Source organism: Petaurus breviceps, unplaced genomic scaffold (genome assembly GCF_028583685.1).
Source record: "Petaurus breviceps papuanus isolate PSGF00001 unplaced genomic scaffold, PetGlider_PUasm1.0 188, whole genome shotgun sequence".
Lineage (NCBI taxonomy): Eukaryota > Metazoa > Chordata > Mammalia > Diprotodontia > Petauridae > Petaurus > Petaurus breviceps.
Window position 1 is genome coordinate 36,851,607 of NW_027185804.1, and position 24,119 is coordinate 36,875,725.

At 45.5% G+C, this 24,119-nt stretch overlaps 1 protein-coding gene across 9 annotated transcripts in view; it reads right to left on the minus strand.

Moving 5' to 3' along the window:
- The window catches only part of AMBRA1 (autophagy and beclin 1 regulator 1), a 187,212-nt gene that overhangs the window by 112,708 nt on the left and 50,385 nt on the right, over positions 1 to 24,119 (minus strand). For 5 of the 9 annotated variants that reach the window (XM_069091531.1, XM_069091525.1, XM_069091527.1 and 2 more), the window contains 2 exons: positions 7,005 to 7,091; positions 3,376 to 3,555 (listed from right to left, as the gene is read on the minus strand). The exons of 1 other annotated variant lie outside the window; for it this stretch is intronic. In XM_069091531.1, the coding sequence (XP_068947632.1) occupies positions 3,376 to 3,555; positions 7,005 to 7,091 (267 nt within the window). The remainder of the gene's footprint in view (positions 1 to 3,375; positions 3,556 to 7,004; positions 7,092 to 24,119) is intronic. 3 more of the 9 variants (XM_069091532.1, XM_069091529.1, XM_069091530.1) reach the window with 2 other exon arrangements.

Genomic DNA, 24,119 nt, shown 5'->3' on the forward strand with positions numbered 1-24,119 from the left:
AATTATATGAAGTGCTTTACAAACCTTAAAGTGCTGTCTGAATGTCAGTTAGCAACACCACCATTCTCACCATCACCATAATAGTGATCACCATCAATCTAGGCTACCTCCTGAAGGGGAGAGCAAAGATGCTTTCTCTGCCAGCAGCAGAGGAGGGAAATATGGTGGAAGGGTGATTTGGGCTTTGTCTTTAGTTTTGGGGCTGCCACTATCAAGAGAAATGCAAGCAAGAAAAAAGTTACATGTGACCTGTGCCTTGGAGCTCTCCTCCACTCAAAGGGATGATAGCAATGAATAAAAGGGCAATGAGGCCTAGAGTTTTTTGCCCCCCTACATTCTTGGAAGTGCCCTGGGCTTAAGAGAAGAGGGATAACGGCACCAGTCACAACGCCCCACAATCTTCCCACTTCTCCAGAAAGCCTTATGAGGCCACAGCTAAAGGGCCACAGAGGAGATCTCCTGCAGCAGATCAAAAACCTGCCTGAGTCAAGACGTCAAGTTCTTGGGCTGTGACCAACAAGAAATCTGCAATCTTTCTCCTTCTCACTGTGGATGAGACAAGAGAGATGGATGGCAGGAATTCTGGGCAAGAAACTACTTTTGCATATAGACATGGTCATCCATCTGGAGTCCAGGAAGACATGCCGCTGTCCAGCTTCCAAAGTTAGCCTCTCTACCCAAGGGTCTGCTTCCACAGTAGATTTATGGACCTTAACTGTGTTTCTTGCTAGAGACTCTAAAAGGTTTTGGACACTATTGGACCCAAACATTAAAATCTTGTTGGTTTTTTTTCACAAGAACTCATTAACTTGTACCACTTTTCTCATTTTGAAGGCAAGAGGAGTCAGGAGACATAGTTTATCAGGTGAGATCAAAGTGAGGAGGAGCGGGGAGGAAAGGGGTAAAAGAATGACCCAAGAATTAGTGAGATGGAGCAATGGAGAGAGGCAGTTTTAAAAAATTAGGGGAAATAGAGTCAGGGGTGTGAAACTATACTATGACAGGCAGCCCCCAAGAGGATCATGGGAAAAGAAAAAAGCTATGGGGCACTGTTCTGACACATATGCCATGCTGTGCCACAGTTTTAGAAGCCTCTCAGCCTCCTTCCGCACATTCCCCATTACGCTTCCAACTGGGGAGCCTCTAAAAGACTTCCAGAGAAGAGCAGCCGACAGCAGGGGGTAATACTCAGTGTTCACTGGTCTAAACAAGGAGAAGAGCTGTGCATAGTGAAACCAGTCTCAACCAGCCAGCATCCTTCCTTAGTAGATCTGGACTTGTGGTGTGCTGCACACTGACTAATACAAAGGATCTATTAAAAACAAGATTATAGCCCTTGTCAGCCCAACAGGGAAAGCAAGCCCTCACGGGGAGAGATTCAGGACGGGCATCAGGCAAACTAGCTTCTTCCTACTAACCAAGAAGAAACAAAAAGAAGGCCTCAAAAAAAAAAATACAAGAGATCAGTATGAGAGCTGCACTCTGGTTGTGCTGAACAAGAAAGAAGACAGAGCAGAGGTGGGTTGTAAGGAGCAAGGGGAGGAAGCTGTCTGGCAAAGGGAAATGGTGGGGAAGGAAGGGCAAAGGGAGGAGGTGGCAACAGGAGCGGAGGGGGTGGGGGGAAGAATATTTTAAGTTAAATACAGAACTCTATTGTGAAGGACAAGTCACGAGGCAAGGTACAGCTCAAAGGCACGGGCTCTGCCTTTTCACCATCAGCAGAAGGTAACTCAACAACCCAAGGCAGCAGGGGAGGAGGGCCTGCTAATCCCCAGCATTAATTCCAACTTCCTCAGGAGCAGAGAAGAAAAGACACACACAAGCTTGTCATAGGCACCAACTTGAGGCAAGCTCGGCAGGTCTGATAGAGCTGCTTCTGTGAATGGACTTCACTACTTGAAAAATACTATCAACAGGGGAACACACTTGCCTGGTACTCGCCTGGCTGGGGAATGGAAAGAGTTGGCTGCCCCTCTCTGCCAAGAGTGCCACTGTCAAATGTCCCCAAGGATGGATGGGAGGGAAGCCTGGCTCCTTCCGGGCTCTGATTCTTTTAGCTCCCCACAAAGAGCCGCCTAACAGACTTCTGCCCACCCCACCCCAGCTGCTTCAGGAATGCCACTGTCATTCCTACACTTCCCACCCTCATTTATGTCTTATACAAACAGGGTCACAATGAAAGGGGAGAGATGCTTTTGCTCCCAAGTGTACAATTAGTGGAACACGAAATTCCATAGGAAAAAATTTCATAAAGACTGTCTTGATCCCTTCATCCTCCCCAGCAAAGGAGTTTCTGCTCTATATCAGAGAGTTAAGTTCTCAGATGGCTCCCAAGGGGTGAGAAGGGTATTCCTGAACCCCTACAATCTGCCCCAATTCCTATGAGGACAGGAAAGAAGGAACAAAGCAAAGGATGGTACTCCATTCCCAATTTACTAGATCAACACATGAAAAGGATGGAAAGAAAAGACGAATGGGAGGAAAGAAGAGGATTGCTTTTCTGGGACCATCCTTTCCTCCTATCGTTTTCCAAACAGCAGATCCTAAGAGACAAAAAGACGAAAATAGCTCAGATATTCTGCCTTCTTTCTCATTCTGGATAGTGCTTTGAGACTACCTAAATAAGAGTAATGAAAACAAAGGCCAAATGTCCAAATTAGAAGCAGCCAGGAAAGCTGACTTCCAGGAAGGAAGGGATCACATGATGAATGGATGGAAAGGTCAAGAGCAGCAAGATAAAGACTAGAAAACAGGAGAGTGTGGCCTTCTGGCACAGCCACTCTGGCAAAGGAAGAGGGAGATCTCCATGATTAAATTCCCTAAGACGCCTGGCCAACCTTCCAAAGCTTTCTTGAGGGCAGGAGTTGGAGAAAGTCTAGGCAAGATAAACAGGGCCTTCAAGGGGGAATCTGATGAAGGCTACCAGGGCACAAGATCCTCCTCCTGGAGAAAGGCAGTGACCCTTTCTTTTCTCTCTATCTCAGTCAAGCTGGGAAGAAAGATGTGTCCAAGCAATGCCAAGTTAGCTAATCAGAAACCTTTCCAAAGTCAATGGACACATGTAGGATGGAAGATGGAAATCCTGTCTCTAACTCCAGATATCTTTCTTCCAATCTGATCTTTGCCCAATCAGTTAGCTCTTCACACCAGCTGCACTCCAATTTCCAGGGACAGGAGTGATCTAACTGTGCCAATTAAAAAGGTACTGAAGGTAGGCTAGCAACACTGTCCCTCATCCCACCTACAAAATGAATGAGGGGTCTGAAGTAAAGCCCCAGAATAAGAAAGAGCCATCATGCCTGAATAGTGGCGACTTGGAAGAGACTGCAGCAAAGGATGGGGGTGGGGAACAAAGCAGGCCAGGTATGTACTTACTCAAAGTCCTCAAACTCCAAGTCGTTTCCCTCTACTGATGGGCCTTGGTTGTCTGAGGAAGAAGAGGAGGTGGAAGAACGGAGACGATTCTGTTGGTAGCGCATGGAGCGCTGGCGAATACTGTCTCTTCGAGAAAGATATTGGATCATCCTCTGGGCGTAGTATGCAGCAGGAGATAACCTGAGAGAAAGGGAGATGGACAGATACAAACTAGCACTAAGGACAGCTACGGCTCTTCCATGCCACCTGCCCAGCAGAAGCTACCTCCAAAGACCTCTAGGGTGATGGCTCTCCCATGGACCAGTGGGGTCCCTCACGCTTCTATTCAGAGAGGTCACAGACCACATCTGCTGCCAGAGCTGCCAAATAAAGAGCTAAAGGATGACCATTTCTTCTTGGCATGTCCCAAGGAGCCAGCCACACTTGCAGAGGTTTTCCAACTATCTTTCCAACCTCAGATATTTGCTTCTCTTTAGAATCCCAGCACTCTTGCTACTGACTATCCAAAGTAGCCTGAGAGTCAAAGGGCAGAAAGACTTCTTTGTCCCTTGAGGAGAGGAAGGGCACTAAAGAACAATGGCAGTGAACTAGATGACAGCCAATTCTTCTCTCCTTCTTCAGGATCTTTCCCAGAAAATAACTATCTTGCTCATGGGTTCTTCTCCATCTGACCTGGTGCTGCTCTTCAAACTGTGACCCTCCCTGCTACCTGTCTCTCTTCTCTATACACACTCACTCAACCATACCTTCTAGGGTTGTAGATCTGGGTTACCTTATAGTGAGTGAGGGGGAAGGGAAAGAAAAATATATTAAATGACAGCATCGAAGGAGGCTATGAGAAATCTCAAATTCTAAAAGTGTCTATGCAGTCACTTGAAAATTAAGAGAAAAGCATCTGCAAAGGCACTTGTAGCCCTCACACTATCTCACAGCTTGGATTTAGTCTATAGGAAAATCCTTGTGGAAAACATGAACTTGGCCAAAGGAGTCCAAGAAAAACTTGGTGGTAGATTTGACTGTGGCTCAGAAATGTCTCTGTCACTGAGGGATTTATCTACCTGGACAATAATCAGATGAAATTTTCTAGCAGGGAGGGTTGACAACCTCTAGATGTTTTTGAAAGTTCATAACCATAGAATAATATATATGCTGCATTAGGCACTTTGGGATCTAAGTTGCCTTTGTACAACAGGTAGAGAGAATGAACAGATCTATTGACCAAGAAGATCAATTTATAAGAAAGGCTTCTTACAACTTTCTTAATTCCCCCAGGAGCCTAATTCCATGCCATCCGCAGTGAGAAACCAGAGAATCCTGAGCTTCTCAAGAGAAAAAGAACCAAGATGCAATTGTTTCTACCCACCACAAGTCATTCAGAATTCTGTGTTCAGGAGCCATTTTGGAATCTCTCAACTCAGAGGATGGAAAAGAAAGAAGCAGAAACCAGCTTTGGAAGTAGGGGGGAACAGAACTAAGTGCTTTTAAAAGAGCTACCTCCCAACAGTTCCTGGGGACAGATTCCCATCATTCAAAGTCTCACCTCAACTATCATGCAAACAAATAAGCAGTAACAAGGCTTACCCGAAATTACTTCAGAGCTGCTTTACTCAGAACCTACTCACTGTGTGCTAAGAGCTCTCTAGACTAATGAATGAGAGAAAAAGCATTTAAGTGCTTGTCATGTGCCAGGCCCTGTGCTGGTGGTACAAACACAAGAGAGAAAGAAAGTCAGCCCAAGAAACCAAGCAGCAGGGGCAGAAAATTCTTGACAAAACAAGAAAGCAAGTAAATTCTAGCATTACCTTTTAGGGCCTATGAAAGGAGGCAGGGAATTCAAAATGCTGAGAAAGTGGCACACGAGGCCTTTAATTTGAACCTCATCTATCTGTTAAAGCTTTAACATTAGAGAAGGAAGAAATGAAAACAGCTTGTGATGAGCTAATACCATCCCTAAGAATTTAAACATGAAAAAACCACAATGTACTAAGAACTGAAATTTAAATGTTTACTTAAATCCTCAAACTTTTATTTGCGGATTCAAGGACAAAGATCTCATTCATCTCAAGGACAAAACGTCAGTTACCTGCTTCTCTAAGGCATCTCAATTCTTTTTTTTTGATGAGTTAGAAGATCAGATGTAGAATAACCCAACAATCTTTGCTGGAGGAAAAGAGGATCTTTTTCTACAGGACTTTGTCCAGTTAAACACCTCATTATTAATGGAGATAGCTGGGACTGGGGATGACCTAAGAGAGAATGTTCTCGAGACTAGAAAGAACTGAAAGTTCTCTCTCTCTCTCTCCTTCCCTCCCTCCCCTCTCAAACTATTCAACTCACCTTAAAAACTCATTTTCCCTCTTCTAGGGTTAATAGCTTTCAAATATCAGAAACTCACCCCTCCTCTTCCTGCTTCAATTATGACCTATAGTACACATCTTTATTTTAGTCACCAACCCAGAGAGCATCAGATAAATCTATTTTTTTCTTATTTCTTAGGTATGGAAAGAGGATTTCCCTTTGACAGAAATATTTGAGGGTCACTATACCAGATATCACAGAGATGGAGTATTCTGGCCCCAGACATACAGTCCACAAGACTAATACTTCAGTATCAAAGTTATCTCTGAATGGCACAATCCATATCTGATAATCTTCCAGGTAAATCAACAATTTTGTCTAGAGTGAAACTTTCTGTTCTCTGTGACTCACATTTCTAATCTTCTCAGTCTCCTATATAATTCTCCCCATCATGTCTGGTCTAGCAAATGGCCCAATTTATTGGATCTTTGAATTTAATGAAGACTTAATTTTCTCTTCCTTTCAGAACCTTAACAGAACTGCCAAGCATACTCCATGTGCCTTAGAGACTGCTCTACAACCTGAATGTTCTGTTTAGTAACATGTATTGATTTATCTTTAGGAATTAGTTTCAGGAAAGATCCTGAGTTGAGCCTATCTCAATTTTTTTTTTTCAAAAGAACTATCTGAGCACCTAGTGATTACAGGAGAAGCAAGAGTTTTACCAAAGCTCTGGCCTGCTTTCACTACAGTCTTTCTTCACTCTCTTCCTCCTCCAAAGAAAACTCACTAAGATGTAACAACTAAACAAACCTATTGGCCACCCTATGATTTTGTGGATGGCCCTCACAAATGACTGCCTATCTCTTTCTGACTTAATTTTTCCATGAAACTGATGATGCTGTGTTTTACAAAGTAAATTTCTATCCAAAAATGCTGTCCGTTTGACCAGCAGAATACCAAGTGCTTCTGGTCAGTCACAGGATGCCATGAAGCACTGCTTTCGAACTCTTCAAACCTTCCCTGAGATTACCTCAGAGATTATTTTGCTGCTCATAATTTTGTAGAAAGAGCTTTCATGTAAGACAAGCACTGTCTGCCAAAACCGAATACCTGCTGAGGCTCTGTTCACTTACCTGCTGTCTATGAACTACTTCCCAGGCATGTGAGCCACCTTTATTAAAACAGAAATCAATGGGTAAAAGAACTACAGTGTAAGCTATATCCAAGGTGAGCAAAGGCGGCCCTTCACACAGCTCAGCAGTGCCTGTCTTCTGCAGGGGCGGCTCAAAGGATCTACTCCCTCCCACCTGAAATCGCTTGAGCCTTACCTCGCAGGGTCTGGATAAATAGGGTGTTCCCGGGATCCTGCTCCATCATAACGGGATAATGAAATGAGGGAAGACTCCAGCAGCCTCCTAACAGAGATTAAAAACAGAAGGCAGTCCCTGTCAAACACCAACTCAGAGGTCATACATTAGGTAAAAGAGTGGGAGGGACAAATCAAAGTCCTGTTCCTGTCTGTCCATCTGTCTTCCCAGATGCCACACCCTAAGTTAAAAGTTTAGGGACATAAAACATCTACTAAAATGAAGAATGCAGATCCTTGCCCCGAAGCTCCCAGATGAGGCTCACAGCCACAGGAATTATCTCCAGTGCTATTCAGGAACTGCCTTTTCACAGACATCACTTCATTTCTTTAAAAAAAATTCCCCAGGCAGTAGGCATGGGTTGGGAATGGAAACAGAGGGCTTGAGCAGAGTGCTAGTTCTGGTCCACTCATTCCAAGAAATACACCCTTCTGCTCCTGCCCTGCTGAGTCCTACGTGCCAGCAGCAGTATCCCCTTGGCACCACTCACATCCAACAATGACTGAAGGCAAGCCCTAAATAGAGACATCATCACTGTCAGAGTCTCTACTCAAAGTGTGCCTCAGACATCAGGTCTCTCCCAATAAACAATGCTTAGGGGTAATGGCTTCTCTATGCCCCTGGAAAGAAATGCATGTGGGAGACACATTATCCCCTCTCCTTGCACATCTTGCCTGGCACTCTAGGGAGCAGGCCACTGGCTTGCTGCCAGGCTCTTCAGCAGAGATAGAATGTAAGAGCAGCAACTAATTTCATTCGATCAAGTTAGTTCACTTAACTGTCACAAAAACTATCTAGCCTTGGGTACAGTCACCTGACAGGCAAAGAGGTCAGTTATCACAGCAGCCAGCCAACTACATCATTGCCCCAGAAGTCTGGAGAGGTACAAACTCCCAATAGAAACGATAACAAGCTAACCTGCAGTTGCAATTCTCAGCGTGGCCCTACCTGCCAAACATTTTTGATCACATCAAATATACTAACTACTGCAGAAGGAAGGGTATGAACTCACAAACAAGGAAGACAAAGGACTTGAGAAGTAAATTGCTAACACTGTGTGATATAGAGGTGAAGCAAAGTTTTTAACTAAGAGAGGGAGGTGCTGAGAGAGGTATATGGAATAGGGGATAAAGGAGAGGACCGCTAAGCTCAAAATAAAGGAGCTGACAGCTACGGCAAAAACAAAAAGTCTCTTCTAGGCCTCCATGTTATGATTATCCAAGACAAACTCAGAACATCTACTGTGATGATGGGGAGGGGACAGGTGGGAGCAGGGAGAGTGGGGTCAACAAGAAGACAATGAAGGCAGCGAGGTCTGTGAGCAACTGGCTTCTCCTGGGCCAACCAAACAACATTCTTGACACAACCTGCTTTGGAGGTGGGCTCTGCCACTGCCAGCAATGGACCCTCCTTCCTGAGCAAGGATCATCCAGCACCCAGGACACATAAAGCATGTTCATGATAGGCAAACTATCAAAGGGAGCACTGTGCCAGGCAGAATTACTTCAGGACATAAGGAGTCTTCAAGCACAGACAAGATGATCACCTGTGGGTGATGCTGCACTAGGGAGGAAGGGGGGGCATGGTGACCAAAAGACCACTTGTCAAGGGAGCGGGTGTTTTAAGCAAGAAGCTTCTCCCTGAATCCTAGAACTTTTTTTTTTTTTTTTGCTTTTTTGGAGGGGGTTAGGTAGGGCGATTGGGGTTAAGTGACTTGCCCAAGGTCACACGGCTATTTTTGTGTGTGTGTTAAGGGTCTGAGGCCATATTTGAACTCAGGTCCTCCTGACTCCAGGGCCGATGCTCTATTCACTGTGCCACCTAGCCGCCCCTAGAACAACTCTTTCTACAGAATCTTCTCTGACTGTGGAAAAACGTTTGCATCACACCTGTGGTGTGAAGAAGAAACAATTAGATGTCAATGCCCTCAGAGGCTGGCCAGTGAGGTGGCTATGGGCAGTGCCACTCCTGGGCCTTTTCTGCTGCTTCATGGGTGAGTGGGCAGCACCTTCATTTCAAATGTCCAGAGCTGCACTGAGAGCAGTGTATCCAGGAGTGGAACAGCTAATGAGATAAGGGGATGTCTGGAAGCCGGGCAAATTTTAGCACCTCTGGCCCACACAAAGTACCCTGGATATAGAAGGCTTTTCATAAGTTCTGGCTGAACAAATTAGTCTGAGTTTCAGAAATGCATACCAGACATGTAATAGAGGAAAAAGCCCCCAAACACTGAGGTTTTCCTGTTTCAGACTAGTTGACGGAAACTAATCCATGAACAAACATTTCTTAAGCACCTGCTATGTGCCAGGCACTAAATAATACCTCCTCCCAATGCCATAACTGCCCTGCAGCCTGTGACACTGTCCTGGAGATGCTCTTCTCTCTGTGACACTGTTCTCTTGTGATTTTCTTCCTACCTATCTGACCGCTCCTTCTCAGTCTCAAAGCAGGTAATTCTCAGTTCTCTCTGGATAGCTCTAAGCTCTCTCCTGACCTCCAGTCTTGCATCTCCAATTGTACACTGTGCATCTCAAACTGGATGTCTCAAAAACACATTGAAAGGAACATGTCCAAAACACAACTCACTATTAGCTTTCTCCCTAAACCCTCCCCCAACTCCTGACTCCCCTTTTACTATCAAGGGTACTATCATACTCCTAAAGGGTATCTCCATCTTCCTAAAGAACAAGCCTGATCACATCACTACCCAGAGGCAGTTAGGCTGCCCAGTGAACAGAGCATTCATTGGACCTGGAAGACGTGTGAGTTCAAATCCAGCCTCAGACACTTAATCGTTGTATGACCTCTCAGCTTCCTCAAATGTAAAATGGGGATAATAATAGCATCAACATCACAGGACTGTTTAGGCTCAAATGAGATAACATTTGAAAAGGGCTTAGAACAGTCCCTTCTCCCATTCCCTATTTAATAAATTCCAGTGGATTTCTATCACCTCCAGAATCAAATATCAAGGCCTTTGTTTGGCTTTTCAAGCCCTCCCTATTCAGGATCCTTCCTACCTTTCCAATCTTTTTTTTTTACCTTCTCCCCTCCAAGATACTCTGCAACTCTGGAATACTGGCCTCCCTGAAGTTCCTCAAACACAACCCTCCTGCCCCCCAAGCATGGTCACTGGCTGGCCCCTTCCTGGCACTCTCTCCAGCTACAGTGCCACCCGCTGGAAGAAGCCCTTCTTGGTCCTCCTTAATCTTTGGGCCTTCCCTCTGAGAATGAACCCAATTTATCATGAGCAAGGCTCGTCTGTGCATACCTGTTTGCTTCTTGTCTCCCCCATTAGTCAGGGAGAGACCTGAGGGCAGGGACTGGCTTTTGCCTTTCTTTGTGGCCCTCAAGTGCCTCGTTAGTACATGGCAGGAATTTAATAAATGCTTATCGCTGACTTGACATTCTAAAGGGGCAGACAACAAATGCACATCCAAATAGATAAAACACAAATGTTAAGTCAACATATATGAGTACTCATTAGTATCAAAGGCTACACAGAGGTTGAGAAGGATGAAGACAGAGGAAAGATCACCAGATCTGGCAATTAAGAGATCACTGGTAACCATGGAGGGAGCAGCTTCAGTTAAGTAATGAGCAAGGAACCCAAACTGTAAAAGGTTCATCAACATCTCCTTTGAGGTTCATGCACCCAATCAAAGTCCTGGTGGCTTCCGTCTACAAACCTCCAGGTCCCTCCCCTTCCTCAATGAGCACAGCACACAGCTCAGAATTTTTTCTCCTTCTCAACTCCTGTCCTAACACTTAGGAACTCCAGCACATGCTGATCAGTTCCTTAAACTCCTCCTCCTCATCTCAGCTAAGCCCCACACAAAGATGGTCATGCTCTTGATCTTGCCATCACCCCTCAAACTGCGCCACCTCCACATCCAGGAATTCCCAAACCTCCTCATCACACCACAGCCTAGCGGCTTTCTACCTCTTCCTCTTCCTTCCCTTACCAAACCCTGCTCTTTGTCCACATCATAGCCTCCAGCCCCCGACCCCTCAATCCTCTCCCAGGCCACCTCCTCTGCACTAGCTCTCGTGCTTCCTTCTCTATCTTGACCCCTTGGTGAGCCAACTCAGTCCACAATGTCCTCTTCCCAAGTTGCTTAACCCCTTATCAAATCCCTAGGTGTGCCGTGCCAAGTCTAGCCTTGGAACACTATTACCATATAATGCCTTTATTCCTATACATGTGCTGCTACATGAAGGTAGAGAAAATCACGTACCTATTCTAATTGGGTCTGCTACAAATTTGTTAAACAACCTCAAATGGGCCCTCACTGCTATTAGGCAATCCCACTACACTTTCCTTATCAATTCACTATTCTACTCTCCCAAAGCCTTTTTTATCTCTCCTTAAATATCCCATGGCTCCCACTCCCTCAACTCTGTCAGATGAGAACCCTGACTCATATTTGACTGAGAAAACTGAGAGCATTCCCTGTGAACTCCTTTTTTCTTCTGCCTCATCTTTCATCACTTGGGTACTTCTGCCACTATCTTGTCTTTCACTATTGTTTCCCATGAAGAGGTAGCCTTCCTCCTTACCAAGGCTAACGCCTCTACCTACACAAGCAATCCCATTCCATCCCACCTCCTCCCACAGCCTGCCCCTTCGGTCTTGTCTGCCTTCTCACTTCTCTTCAATCTCTTCTTCTATGTCAGCTGTTTCCCTATTGCCTACTCAGCAGGCCTTGCTATCTCCCCCATCCTGCCAAGACCCTCACTTGACCCTTCCATTCCAGCTAGCTACTGTTTCATAGCTCTTCTACCTTTAATAGCTAAAACTCTTTGAAAAAGTTGTCTGTAAGATGTGCTTCTGCTTTCTCTGCTTTTACTGTCTTCTTAACACCTTACAACCCAGTCTCTAACCTCACCATTCCACTAAAACTGTTCTCTCCAAAGTAGTTGCCACATCCAATAGCCTTTTCTCAATCCTCACTCTCCTTGACCTGCCTGCAGCCTCTGGCACTGCTGACTACCCTCTTCTCCCTGACACACTCCTCTCCAGTAACCTCTCCCTCCCTCCTGGTTACCCTCCTTCCTATCAAACCACTCTTTCTCAAGTGTCCTTTGCTGGATTCTCATCCAGATCACACCTTCTAAACTGAGATGTCCCTCAAGTCCCTCTTGTCTTCTCTTTATGTACCACCTCACTTGGTCATCTCATTAGCTCCCATGGACTTACTGATCACCTGATCATTCTGAAGACTCTCAAATCTGCTCATTCTGCTCTAAACCTTCCTTCTGACCTCCAATCTCAAATCTCTGTCAGACATCTCAAACTAGATGTTCAGCAGACACCTTAAACTCAACATGTCCAAAACAAAACTCATTATCTTTTTTTTGGAGGGGGAAGGCAAGGCAATGCAGGTTAAGTGATTTACCCAAGGTCACATGGCTAGTTAAGTGTTGAGTGTCTAAGGCTGGATTTGAACTCAGGTCCTCTGGTACTCTATTCACTGTGCCACCTAGCTGCCCCCAAACTCATTATCTTTCCCTCTAAAGTTCTTTCCTCCCTCCCCCTCCCCCAACTTCCTTATTACTGCAGAAGGCAGTATTCCTCCCAGTACCTCATATTTACAACCTATTTGCTCTCAACTCCTTACTATCTCTGATCTCCCATATTCAAACTGTCACCATGGCAAGGCCTCCTGATGTCCCCTTTGCCACATCTCCTAAATATGCTCCTTTCTCTCTTCTGACCCTGCCACCACTCTGGAGTGGTGGCCCTCGTCACCTCACACTTGGAGCGCAGTACTTTCTTTGATGAGGCACGGGCATTCCTATGTTAGTGCCTCTCATGTCTCACAATCAATTCCAAATTTCTCAAGAGTGTCCTTGTATTCTTCTGAACTCCATGTGAATGCTTGCTTTGTGTTTATTCTCCCTAAAATAATCTTTTAGGCAAATGTATGTTTGACATTCAAACAACGTGGCCAGCCCACTGGAGCTGCACTCCCTGTTCTCTGAGGTAGTCTGAATGTTTGACAGTTCAGTTTGAGAAAGGACTTCACTGTGCTGGACCTTATCTTGTGTGATAAATGAAAATTCCTCAGAGACAGAGTTTCAGGGTAATTACTACTCAATTTACTAATTATGCCAGTATATAAATCAATATATTGAGGTTAGTGGCTCCTCTCAACAACCAAAAGACCTCTCCCCCAGCACTGAATGCCTAAAAGCCTTTGGAAAAGGGGGTGTCTCTGAGAATAGAAATCAACTCCAATTGGTTAACAAACAATGAGGTGGGTGGACATATTAATGAGGAGGTAGGCAAAAAGTCTTGAGCTCCTCCTGCTGAGCCCAGGACCTGATCATGAGACTCGGCTGCCTCCAGCTATCTGGACAAAGGAATCCATCTCTACCCAGACCACTCTCAGTTTTCCCATTCATAAGCTGGGTCACCCTAAATTCTAATGGAAGGCTCCAAGGACAGGGGCTTATTTCCTAAGGGTAAAAACTCGACTAGACTGGATTCTGTTTGTAAGGTCTTCTAGTTGGGTGGAATCCCACTCAAGATCAAGAAGCCCGTACCCAGAAGATTTGGGCAATCTCATCTATCAGAAATGTCCTTCAGAGACTGGTTGGACAACCTACAGAGGCTGGTTTCTGAGTGAAGAAATCGGATGGGAAAACTTTAATCCTAATTTAATAACTGGTTACTAATATAAGAGAAAAACAAGCATTACTTTCACTTGCTGGGTGATCCTCAGAATCTTCTTAAGCAAACTCTGATGGAAGTGCTTCTGTTTCCTGGCATGGTGCTGGCAGCCTGTCCAGGTTTCAGAGTGAGGTCAGCACAATGGCTCTGGGGACCTTCAGTCTGGCAGGCAGCCTAATGCTTCTTGAGCCTCCCAACCACTGAGCTAGCTCTGGCAATGTGTGTATCAACCTCAATATCTATGTGTGCATCCTTGGAAAGTATGCTGCCAAGCTTATCCACAGCTTTCAGAATTTCTCCATGGGCTGTAACCAGTGGTTCCATGGATAGATGGTGTGGTCCTGGCTGGCAGAGAACCTCTGCTTTCTTGGTGTTAACTGTCAGGCCAGAATTAGCATAGCAACCAAGAACTGATCCATGCTCTATGGCATCTCAGCCTCAGGGACTGCAATGAGTTCGCTACCATCTGAGAACAAAAAAATCATGTACCAGTGCTCCCTGCTCTTTAGTCCTGGCTTGTAGCCTTTTCAAGTTAAATAATTTGCCATCAGTGCGGTAGCTGACTTGGATGCCATTTTCACCCTTGCTGAAGGAATCTGACAACATCTCTGAAAACATCGTGCTGGAGAAGTTCATCAGTATTCTATGTCAGTTTTATGATGGCATGCTTGCACAGGGTCTGGATGAGAGATGTTGATGGTCTTACATTTTCCCATTCATCAATGAAAAGAAGCAGGGCTGTGTGCTTGTTCCCATGCTTTTTAGCATATTTTTAACATGATGAAGCATGATGATGACGGTTTCACCTGACACATAGTAGGCACTTAATAAATGTCTATTAACTATCTACTCATTCCTGGCAGCTAAGTAGAACAGTGGATAGTCAGGAAGACCTGAGTTCCAATTCAGCCTCAAGCTGTGTGACCTTGGGCAAGTCACTTAATCCTGTTTGTCTCAGTTTCCTCACCTGTAAAATTAAGGAAATGGCAAACCACTCCCATATCCTGACCAAGAAAACTGCAGATGGGGGTCACAGAGTTGGACACACCCAAAACGACTGAACAAAAGAACTAGTTCCTTGGGATCAGGAGGCAGATGCCTTTCAATCTCTCTATCTAGCCTGTATCTCTCTCCATATTCTGATGATTATTGAACAATTCAAGTTCAAAATGTCTCAAACAGTGTTTATGTTCCCCTTAAACTTTCTGCTCTTCCCAACTTCCTTATTTCTTTTAAAGGTACTACCATTCTTCTAGTCTCCTAGCCCCGTGCATTTACCTTCACTGACCCTATATATTGAGTTGCGAAATTTTGTCATTCTACTTCCTTTGTATCTCTACCAGCCATACCTTCTCTCTCTGCACACAGCAATCACCCTAGTTCAAATCTTTCTCCATCTCCCCTGGCCTATTATGACAGTCCCCTAACTGATTTCACTGCCTGCTTCTCTGCTCTCCTTCATATTCCACACAGTTGAGAGATTTTCCTAAAACACAGGTCTGACCATGTCATTCCCAAACTCAATCATTTCTCCTGCTTTCCCATTGCTCTTATGACCATATATAAACTGCATCTTTAAGAGTCTTTTAAGACCCAACCCCAACCTTTCTTTCCAGCCCTGTCTCATACCTCCTCCCCTCACACGCTGAGCCCCGTCAGATGGGCCTCCTTGCTCTTCTTCCTCTCCCGCCTCTGTACCTTTGCCCTGGTGGTCCTCAGGGCCTTCCTCCTCATCTCCAACTCCTAGGATCCGCCATTTCCTCTGACGCTCAGCTCAGACGCTGCCTTCAGCTCAGAGTCTTTCTTGATCCTCCCAGATGCTAGTGTTTTCCTCCTCCTCTCCTTGCAAATGCCTTGAATTTTTTATAGATCGATATGTATGCTCTCATTTTTTTCCCTGATTGAATGTAAACACCTTTACAGCAAGGACTGGTTCCTTCTGGCCCCTGCATCTCCAAGGCCTAGTACAGTGATGTGAGCATAGCAGACATTTAGTAAATACTTCAAGATTGCCTCATCAGTTGAAGAAAACGAGAATGTTTAGCCTAGAGAAGAAATCCAGCGTGAGAATGTGATCATTATCTTCCCATCTTTGAAGAGCACTCATTTGTTCTACTTGGCCCTGAAGATCATAATGAGGATGAGGCTTGGAGTTCCCCACAATGCAGGGGGCTGCCACCTCAAGAGGGAGTGGATTCTTCCCTTCCAGACTGGGGGATATTGTGAAGGGACTTCTTGTGGCTGGAAAATTGGCCTAGACAGATCCTGAGGTTCTTTCTAACACAAAGTACAGGGTTCTGAGATGAAAAATGTTCAAATTCAGGTACCAGCAAAAAGGAAGATGGCTTAGAAAAGAATGAGATGGCACCTTGCCACCTCCACTGCACTTCAAGTGCTCAGAAGAAAAGAAAGCAGGCCCAAGGGACCCACTCCAGGGATGTCTCTTCTTCCCCTGGCTCTGGCAAGTACCTTGTTCCATCAAACTTGCCCTCCAATTTCCCCTTCTTTCCTTGATCATTCCCTCTCTGCCTATCACACATGCTCAGGCCCCCCGCAGCCCTCCTACTCTAGCTCTCCTCCTACCTCTGTGACCTCCCTTCTCTGGTTGCACCTCCTGCCATCTCAGAAATGTAGGCATTAACTCGAAGTTGGCCTTAGCTCTCTCTGTATGTAATTTCTCCTTTGGAGATCCCACCTATCTCCATGGTTTAGGAGCTGTCACTTAGACACAGATGACAGCCAGCATTCTTTTTAGCCCAGACCTCTCTCCTGATCAGAACCACATTTTCAACTGCCTGCTAGACAGCTCCACCTGGCTCTTTCTTTTGCACATCAAATCCAACGCATTCAAAAATTCATCATTTTCTCCAAAAAAATTCTCATTCCTCTACTTCTGTTCTGACTACCATCTTTTTCCTAGTCACCCAGGTACAAAACCTGTCATCTTCCCCTTTTCTTGCTCCCCACATTCAACAGATAGACAAAACTTGTCAATCTTACCTATGAAATGGGTTCCCATCCTTTCCCCTCTCACAACCATCACCCTAACTTCTTGTAACCTGGACTGTTGCAACAGCTACCTCACTGATGTCCCAGTCTCCAACCTCTCCCTATCCAAGCTACCCCATTCACTTAGTGCTACCAGAATCAGGGCTCTAAAGCTCTACTCATATCACTGCATTGGTCAAAAATCTTCAATAGCCCCCTGCTATAAGCCAAAAAGTTCCAAGTGCTTAGCCTACCATTTAGAGTCCTCTGTAATCTGGTTCCAAATACATTTCTAACTTTATCTCCTACCATCCCCACCACCTAGCCTCAGAACCAGCCACAAGGAACTAATTATCATCACCCCAACATGTTCCATGTTTTCTGACTTCCATGCCTTCAGTATTAACTTTACCTGAAATGCTGCCAACTCCCCCAACTCCATCTCAATCTGTCATAATCCCACTCCCCCTTCAAAACCTCGCTCAAATAAAACAGCTAACATTTATTCAGTGTTTGGAGGTTTATAAGAGGCACAAGGAACCAAGAATAGAAAGCTGGCCTTTTAAGTCCAGAAGGCCTAGATTCAAATCCCATCCCTGACATACAATAAGTCACTTGACCTCTCAATGATCTAGGCCAATGCTGTTAAACTCAAACAGAAACAGAAGCCATTAATCTGTACATATGGATCCCTACTGACCACATATGGACTCAGTTTCAAAATGTAACATTATCTATGTCTTACTGGATTTTAATTTATTCTCTTAAAACACCTCTCCATTCCATTTTAAACACTCCAGTGTTGTGGCTTGAGCATATGACACCTCTGAAGACAAGCCTCTAAGACCGTATGTAGCAGAGAAGGGATTGATTAGTAAAAGGAATTGCCTATCCCAATGACATCAAAGCTCTAGGTCCTATCCTGATCCTAAAGTTTACAAAGCAATTTCCTCACCACAGCCCTGGAGAAGGCTTGGAGAGGTTACCCTGCCAAGGATCTCACAGCTACTAAGCATCAGAGCCACAACTAACCCAGATCCTTCCTGACACTTGCTCTTTGACCTTGGGCAAATCTCCTATGCTCTGAGCCTCATCTTTAAAAGAAGGATAAAAACATGTCCAATAGAGACCTTCTAGAGGAGCTGTGAGGGTCGAATAAGATGGAAGACACAAAACATTTGGTGAGACTGAACACATTCTATAACCATGAACGCTTATCTGGATTTTCCGTCCAGGGCTCCCTTCACTACCCAGTACCCCATTGCCTTCAAATGCTGCCTGCCTCTTTCAGGAAGTTTTCTCTGAGGTCTTCAGCTCCTCTGAACTTCCACAGTACCTCATGTCTCACAGCATATCTCAGAAGCAGCTGGTGAAGCAGGGCAAAGAAGGAAGGCCAGGCCTGCAGTCAAGAAGACCTTAATTCAGATCTGGCCTCAGACACTTATTTAGCTGCGTGATCTTGAGTAAGTCACTTGACCTCTGCCAGTTTCCTCATCTGTAAAATGGGGGTAATATTAGTACTTAGCTCCCAGGACTGTTGTGAGGATAAAATGAAATAATATTTGTAAAGTGTTATAGAAATGCTAGCTACCACTTTTTTTAATCTTAACCTTCTTGGAAGAGACCATGTTTTATTTTTCATTGTATACTTGACTATTTGTTAAGTCAGTGAATGAAGTGTCCCTGGGTGACCCAACAGCTCTCACCAGAACGTCTGCAGGCCTTTGCTGAGGTTTACTGGAATCACTTAGAGAACTTGTAAAGCAGGTCAGGTTAAAGTGCTGACATAGTTACCCTATTAAATGCATTATGGCCTGGTCCCTATGAGACTTATTAAATGATGCAGTTCGAGGAGAGCTCCTTGCCTGGGATCTATCCCAGCTGCTTCTCTACATTGAGAGGTGGGGGTAGGAGAATGAGGACTATATTCAGGAAAGAAATGAAAGGCCAAGAAGGCAAACACAAGCTTGGCAGTCTTGTTTCTTTCTTCCTCTAAATTCTGCTCTGCAGGCCCCATTTCTCTGCCTTGGCGCATGCCTGCATGCAAAGATGACAAGCCCTTACTCTTCTAAAAAATAATTGTGTGTTCTCAAATGACACTTCTATTATGATTTCCAAATTGACATATCTTCTTTAAAGCAGAGGCATCCAAGCCTCCCCAGTTTCACACACTGGCAATTAGTGTTAAGTTACCCAGCAATAGGCGCTCTCTCAGCTGATCACTGCAGGGTCCCGTGTCCTATGATTTAACTTGAAGAGTACACGGTCTGGCTGCCAAGAGAGTCCAATCGCCTGGCTGGCCATGCTAGCCCTGCTGAGGGATAGGACCCATGCAGGGTAGGATAGTCCCAGGAAGAAAACACTGGCAAACACCCTCCAGGCCTACTCAAAAAGGAAATGAGGCAAGGTTGCACCATTTTACTGCTCATAAATAAGACTTTGTGCTGAAAACAGTGCCTTTCACCAAAGGAGCTTAAGAACCTTTTACAAAACATAAACATAATCCTCCTGGTACCTCTACATGGTGGGTGGGTGACAAGCATTTTTGCAGAGCTAGGATCCAAGGCACAAAAAAATCCAAGCTAGTTCCATGAAAATCCTGGTCAAAGAGCACAGGTTCTAAATAGGGTTAGGGTTAGATCTAAACCAGACCAGCCTGGGAACATTCACTGTTCCTTTTCTGAAAAGATACACTGGATTTATTTCAAGCGTGCCTGGGAAATGGTTGCTTGGCCCTGTCCTTGTCAAGTAAAGCCCTTCTAAAGATAATATTATTTTGAGGGTCATGTTTCAATTTATAGCTTTCTATATTCTAATTTCGATCAGGCCTGAACTAATTTGCAAGGCCAGAGAACTGGCTCCTGTATTCATCTAAGGTGGCTCCCATGGAGTCAGCTGTTAGGGGAAATCTCCTCCACTGCAGAGCTGAGACTTAATAATACTTGGCCAAGTAACATGCATCTTGATGGAGGGCTCCCCCAAACCCCAGCAATCACTTCAGGTACTTGGCAGCACTGAAAATGTTTCTCTCCATAACAACAAGAAAAAAACATCAGCCTAATTTGAATCTGCACAACCATGTTGAGATTCTGAAAGATCCTCTTCAATCCTCCTATTTCAACAAAGAATGCATCAGTGTGTCCTTCATGGCCTTAGTAACCAGCAAATGAGTTTACCCTTTGAAGGGCTTATTTTTCATCTTCCCATGCCCAAAACCCAAATCTTCATCTAAAATGCTTAACTAAAGGATGACACACCTCCAAAAGAAAACACAATCATAAGCCCGGCCTACACGTAAGTGCTCCGTGTCATGAAGCAAAGTCTTCAAGCCAATATCAGGAGGACAAGAAGAGCTAGCAGATGAAGCGAAGACAACAGCGAGAGAAACGGGACACGCACAGCAGGCAAAGAAGCAGCCCTCCCGGCTAGTGTCTGCTCAAGTGAAAGGGTTTCAGGAGCCTCCAGAAATAGAAGGGCAGAGAGATTCCCACAGAGACCTGAACAATTCCCAGCCTACAGACTCCAGAGTCAGCACAAAGACCCAAGTGTAATCACCACAGGCTCCATTCCACAAACCTCTTCTGCATGACATTTGACTTTCAATGCCTCTCACCTCTGGAGTATTTGATATAGTTCAACCATCCACAACACACCCCTAGGGCTCCCCCCCCCACACACACACACACTTAAGACTACCCTCATCCCCAACTGGCCTTGGCACTCAGTTCCACTGGTACCACTGCTCCACCATTTTGATCTGTCTAGACAAAGTGAAATCATCACAAATGACACCTAAAGTACAATTAACAGAGAAAACTGCAATTTCCACTCTCCACCCCCGTTATCCCAAAGAATCCATCCTCCAGCTTGTCAATCAATACTGCCATGATAAAGATTAACTCTGCAAAGCCTGGGAGATACTTAATTTCCAGCTTGGCAAAATATTTCACCTTTTAAAAATCACATACTCTCTCTCTCTCATCCAAAGGCATAAATGGGCTCTTCTCTTCTTTCTGGCATCAGGAACTCTAAGCTCTGTGGCCTGGGGACCTGTTGGCTATCTGTATGTGTAAAAACATCATTACAAATGGCACTCTACCCAGTGTGATTTGATTGTGGAGAAAGACCAAGACAAAGGAAGACAAAAAGAAAATAAAGGACAAAGGAAAAAAGTCAGATATTTAAGAATATCAATAACAAAACCCAGGCAGTACTGCATATGAGGCACCTTCAAGGTCCTCTTGGTGAATGTGCTGCTAGAAGAGGCTGATGTGTGGCTGCAAAGGCCTCAGAGTTCTAGCCACAACAGATTAATAATCCAAAACCCTCCCTGCCCCTGACTGACTAAACATCAAGGACAGTTTTGCAGTCATTGGGGGAGACATGACTATCCATGGGCTATGGCCACCTAGCTCTACAACACATGCCTTTTTCCCCTGGATGCCCATCTGAACAAGCACCTGTGGCCAGTCTAAGTCCAAAGGCCTCTGAGCTGAAGGAAGAGGAAGGGTCACCCTGAAGTCATGAAGGAGGGGAAAGATAGAGTCAGCATTAGCACCTGGACAATCCAGAAATGAAGGGACAATTGATCAACCAACTGTAGTTTAAAACCAAAGCTAAACTCATTTGGCAGGATGGTCCCCCTATCTTTCCAAAAGTGAAGCCTTGGCTGCAACACCCCCCCCCCAAAAAAAAATAAGCCCTGAAATAGGGGAGGGTCTTTGAAAATGAGCTCTTGGGTGTACCATGAACAGGAGAAAGCTAAACTCAGGAAGGCTTTCTGCTATTCAGCTGAGGTTTCTCCCAGATCATCTGACTCAGTCTCCACTTGTACCCAAGTAAGACTCTGAGAAGGCCACAGAAACGCTCTCCCTCCACCTGGGTTACAAATGCTGCTGCTTCCCGTGCATCACCAGAGCACAGCCATGACTACTGTCAAGACTTCGGTGGGTGGGGGTGAAGAGGAAGGAGCATGCGCATTTCTACAGAGCCTACTACGTGCCAGGCACTGTCATATCATCTTCATAACAATCCCAGAAGGCAGGAGATCGCAGATCTCCCCTACATAGAACCCTATTTTTTCCAGATACAAATGACTAAAGGAATGACCACAAGCTCATACTGGGTCACTTCCTTGGTCCCTTCACGTGTTAGCACTCCCCTTAGGCCAGCTGCCTTCAGTGGGGTGTGGAGACAGCCCAGAGGCCCCGGTGGCTCATGGGAGAGCCAGAAGGTGCCAGGAGCCGGCTAAGAGAAAAAGGTGAGGAGCATGGCTGCAGGGCCGAGCGCTAACAGCAGACAGCCCGAGGTCACTGGCAGGCAGAGAGTCCGCAAAGGCTTGCCAAGCCCTATCCATGCACCATCTCACTTGCCCCTGCTTCACAGATGAGGGGGCTCAGTGACCTGCTCTGGATCACTCAGCTAGGAATGTCTGAGGCAGGACTGAAACTCCGCTCTTCCAGGCTCTCATTCGGTTCCTAATGACGGCACTGCCTCGCTGCTCTAAAGAATGTATCAAGGAAAAAGGAGAAGCTGGCCACATCCCAGATGTTAGGAGAACAAAGCGGCCCGGAGGCAGAAGGAAGCAGGGCAGGTACCTTGGCACAAGCAGGGCTGGGGGCCCTGGGCAGCCTCCTCGGCCTCGGTTTCTTTACCTCTGACTGAGAATGTTGATAGCAATGCCCTCACAAGGTTCTTGTGAGCATCAAATGAGATGACAGATAGAAGGCATTCTGCCACCCATAAAGTGTCATACAGAGTATTATACAAGGAAGAGATCCTGGAAAAGGAAGGCATGAGTTTGAAGGGCAGTGAACTGGGGCAAGGCCACTGGAGCTTCCCCAAAGAGGAAAGCTGCGCCTCACGAGACTTGCCCTCCTCTTCCGACCGTACCAGAGGGGTTGGACAGTTCTAACTCACTGGTGTGGTGAGAGGCAACAGTCCTCTCAGTGAATGAGAAAACATCTATAGAGTGCTCTGCAAACCTTGCAGTGCAACAGAAATGTTAGCAATTATCTTTCTTGTTATTATTAATACAGAACACAGTTGCAGCACAGATTGAAGTACTTGATAAAGAAACACTTGATGAATGTGATTATACTTCGTTAGTTATAAAATCCTTGGCTTTGGAGTCAGAGGGCTTGGGGTCAAATCACTTCTAACCTGTCTGAGCCAGGCCCACCTGCCTTGTCTGAACCTTAGATGCTCATCTCTAATGAGCAGGGTGGCTGAGATGGCCTTGGAATTCCTTTCTGGTTCTAGGCCTCTGATCCTTTGTTCCCAGGGGGGCACTTCCTCCCAAAGACATCACTTAGGTGGGATTGGATGTGGGAGGGAGGATATAAAGGGCAGCCTGGATTTCTGTGAAGATAGGAGACCCAGCTCAAATTTTTGCTGGAGGGAAAAAAAAAAGACTTCAGCTGAAATGAATTTTTTAACTGGTCTATATCCACTATGACTGAGAAGACAGGGAAAAGCTGAAGCTACCTTGAAGAAAGCAGGAGACCAGAGGTCGGGAAGCTGAGGTAGGGAAGGAGAGAAGGGAAAATGAGACTGAGAGGTGAGTGTCACCAGTTCACAACACAGGAAAGGGGTGCTCTGTGAACAACCACCATGACAAGCTCATACATTCAGGCTCTAATCCCTTTATTATCACCACTATCTGCTTTTGCTCTGTCTTGATTTTCCTTCCTGGCACATGACTCTGAAGCAGTAACAGGGCTTTTTCGTGGGGATCCCCCCCCTCACCTTGCCACCCTGGATAGATGCTCTGCTCCCACTCACATGAGGTAGGATGATTCTTGCCCAGAGGTACAAACAACCCTCAATACCCTGGAACGAGTGGGCATCCAATTAAGGAGTCAAGCCTGGCACCTACACATCCAAAGTGTAGGACCTCAAATGGGTTGAGATAATTGGAATGTTCTGGTTCCAGAAGTCATCCTCTGGGTATGAAAAAGGGAACAAAAGCTTTCATCCATGAGTACTCGACTCTGACTGCTGTGGTGACTTAGAGGGTCAGCCAGCTCCTCTTGGCCAGCCATCTGGCTTGGTATAACACTGCTTTCCCAGATGGAACCAGCCAGCTAAGAGGATGAGAAACTCCCACTCTCCTTCTTGGGAAACAGGAGGAATTTGGCTATTGCTTCCATTATAAGTAAGTCAGGCAACTTTGTAGGTGAGGGGGCCTTCAATATGCCAGCCCAAAGCCAGCAGGGGAGCCCAAGAGGTGAGTCATGCTTCGGTGGGGGTGGGGTACAGGATGCTAACACAACCAGCTCCTTCCATGGAGGAGCAAAGCACTACCACACTTGAGAAAAGTCTGCAGTTGTGTACATCCACAAATGGATCTCTCTCTCTCTCTCTCTCTCTCTCTCTCTCTCTCTCTCTCTCTCTCTCTCTCTCTCTCTCTC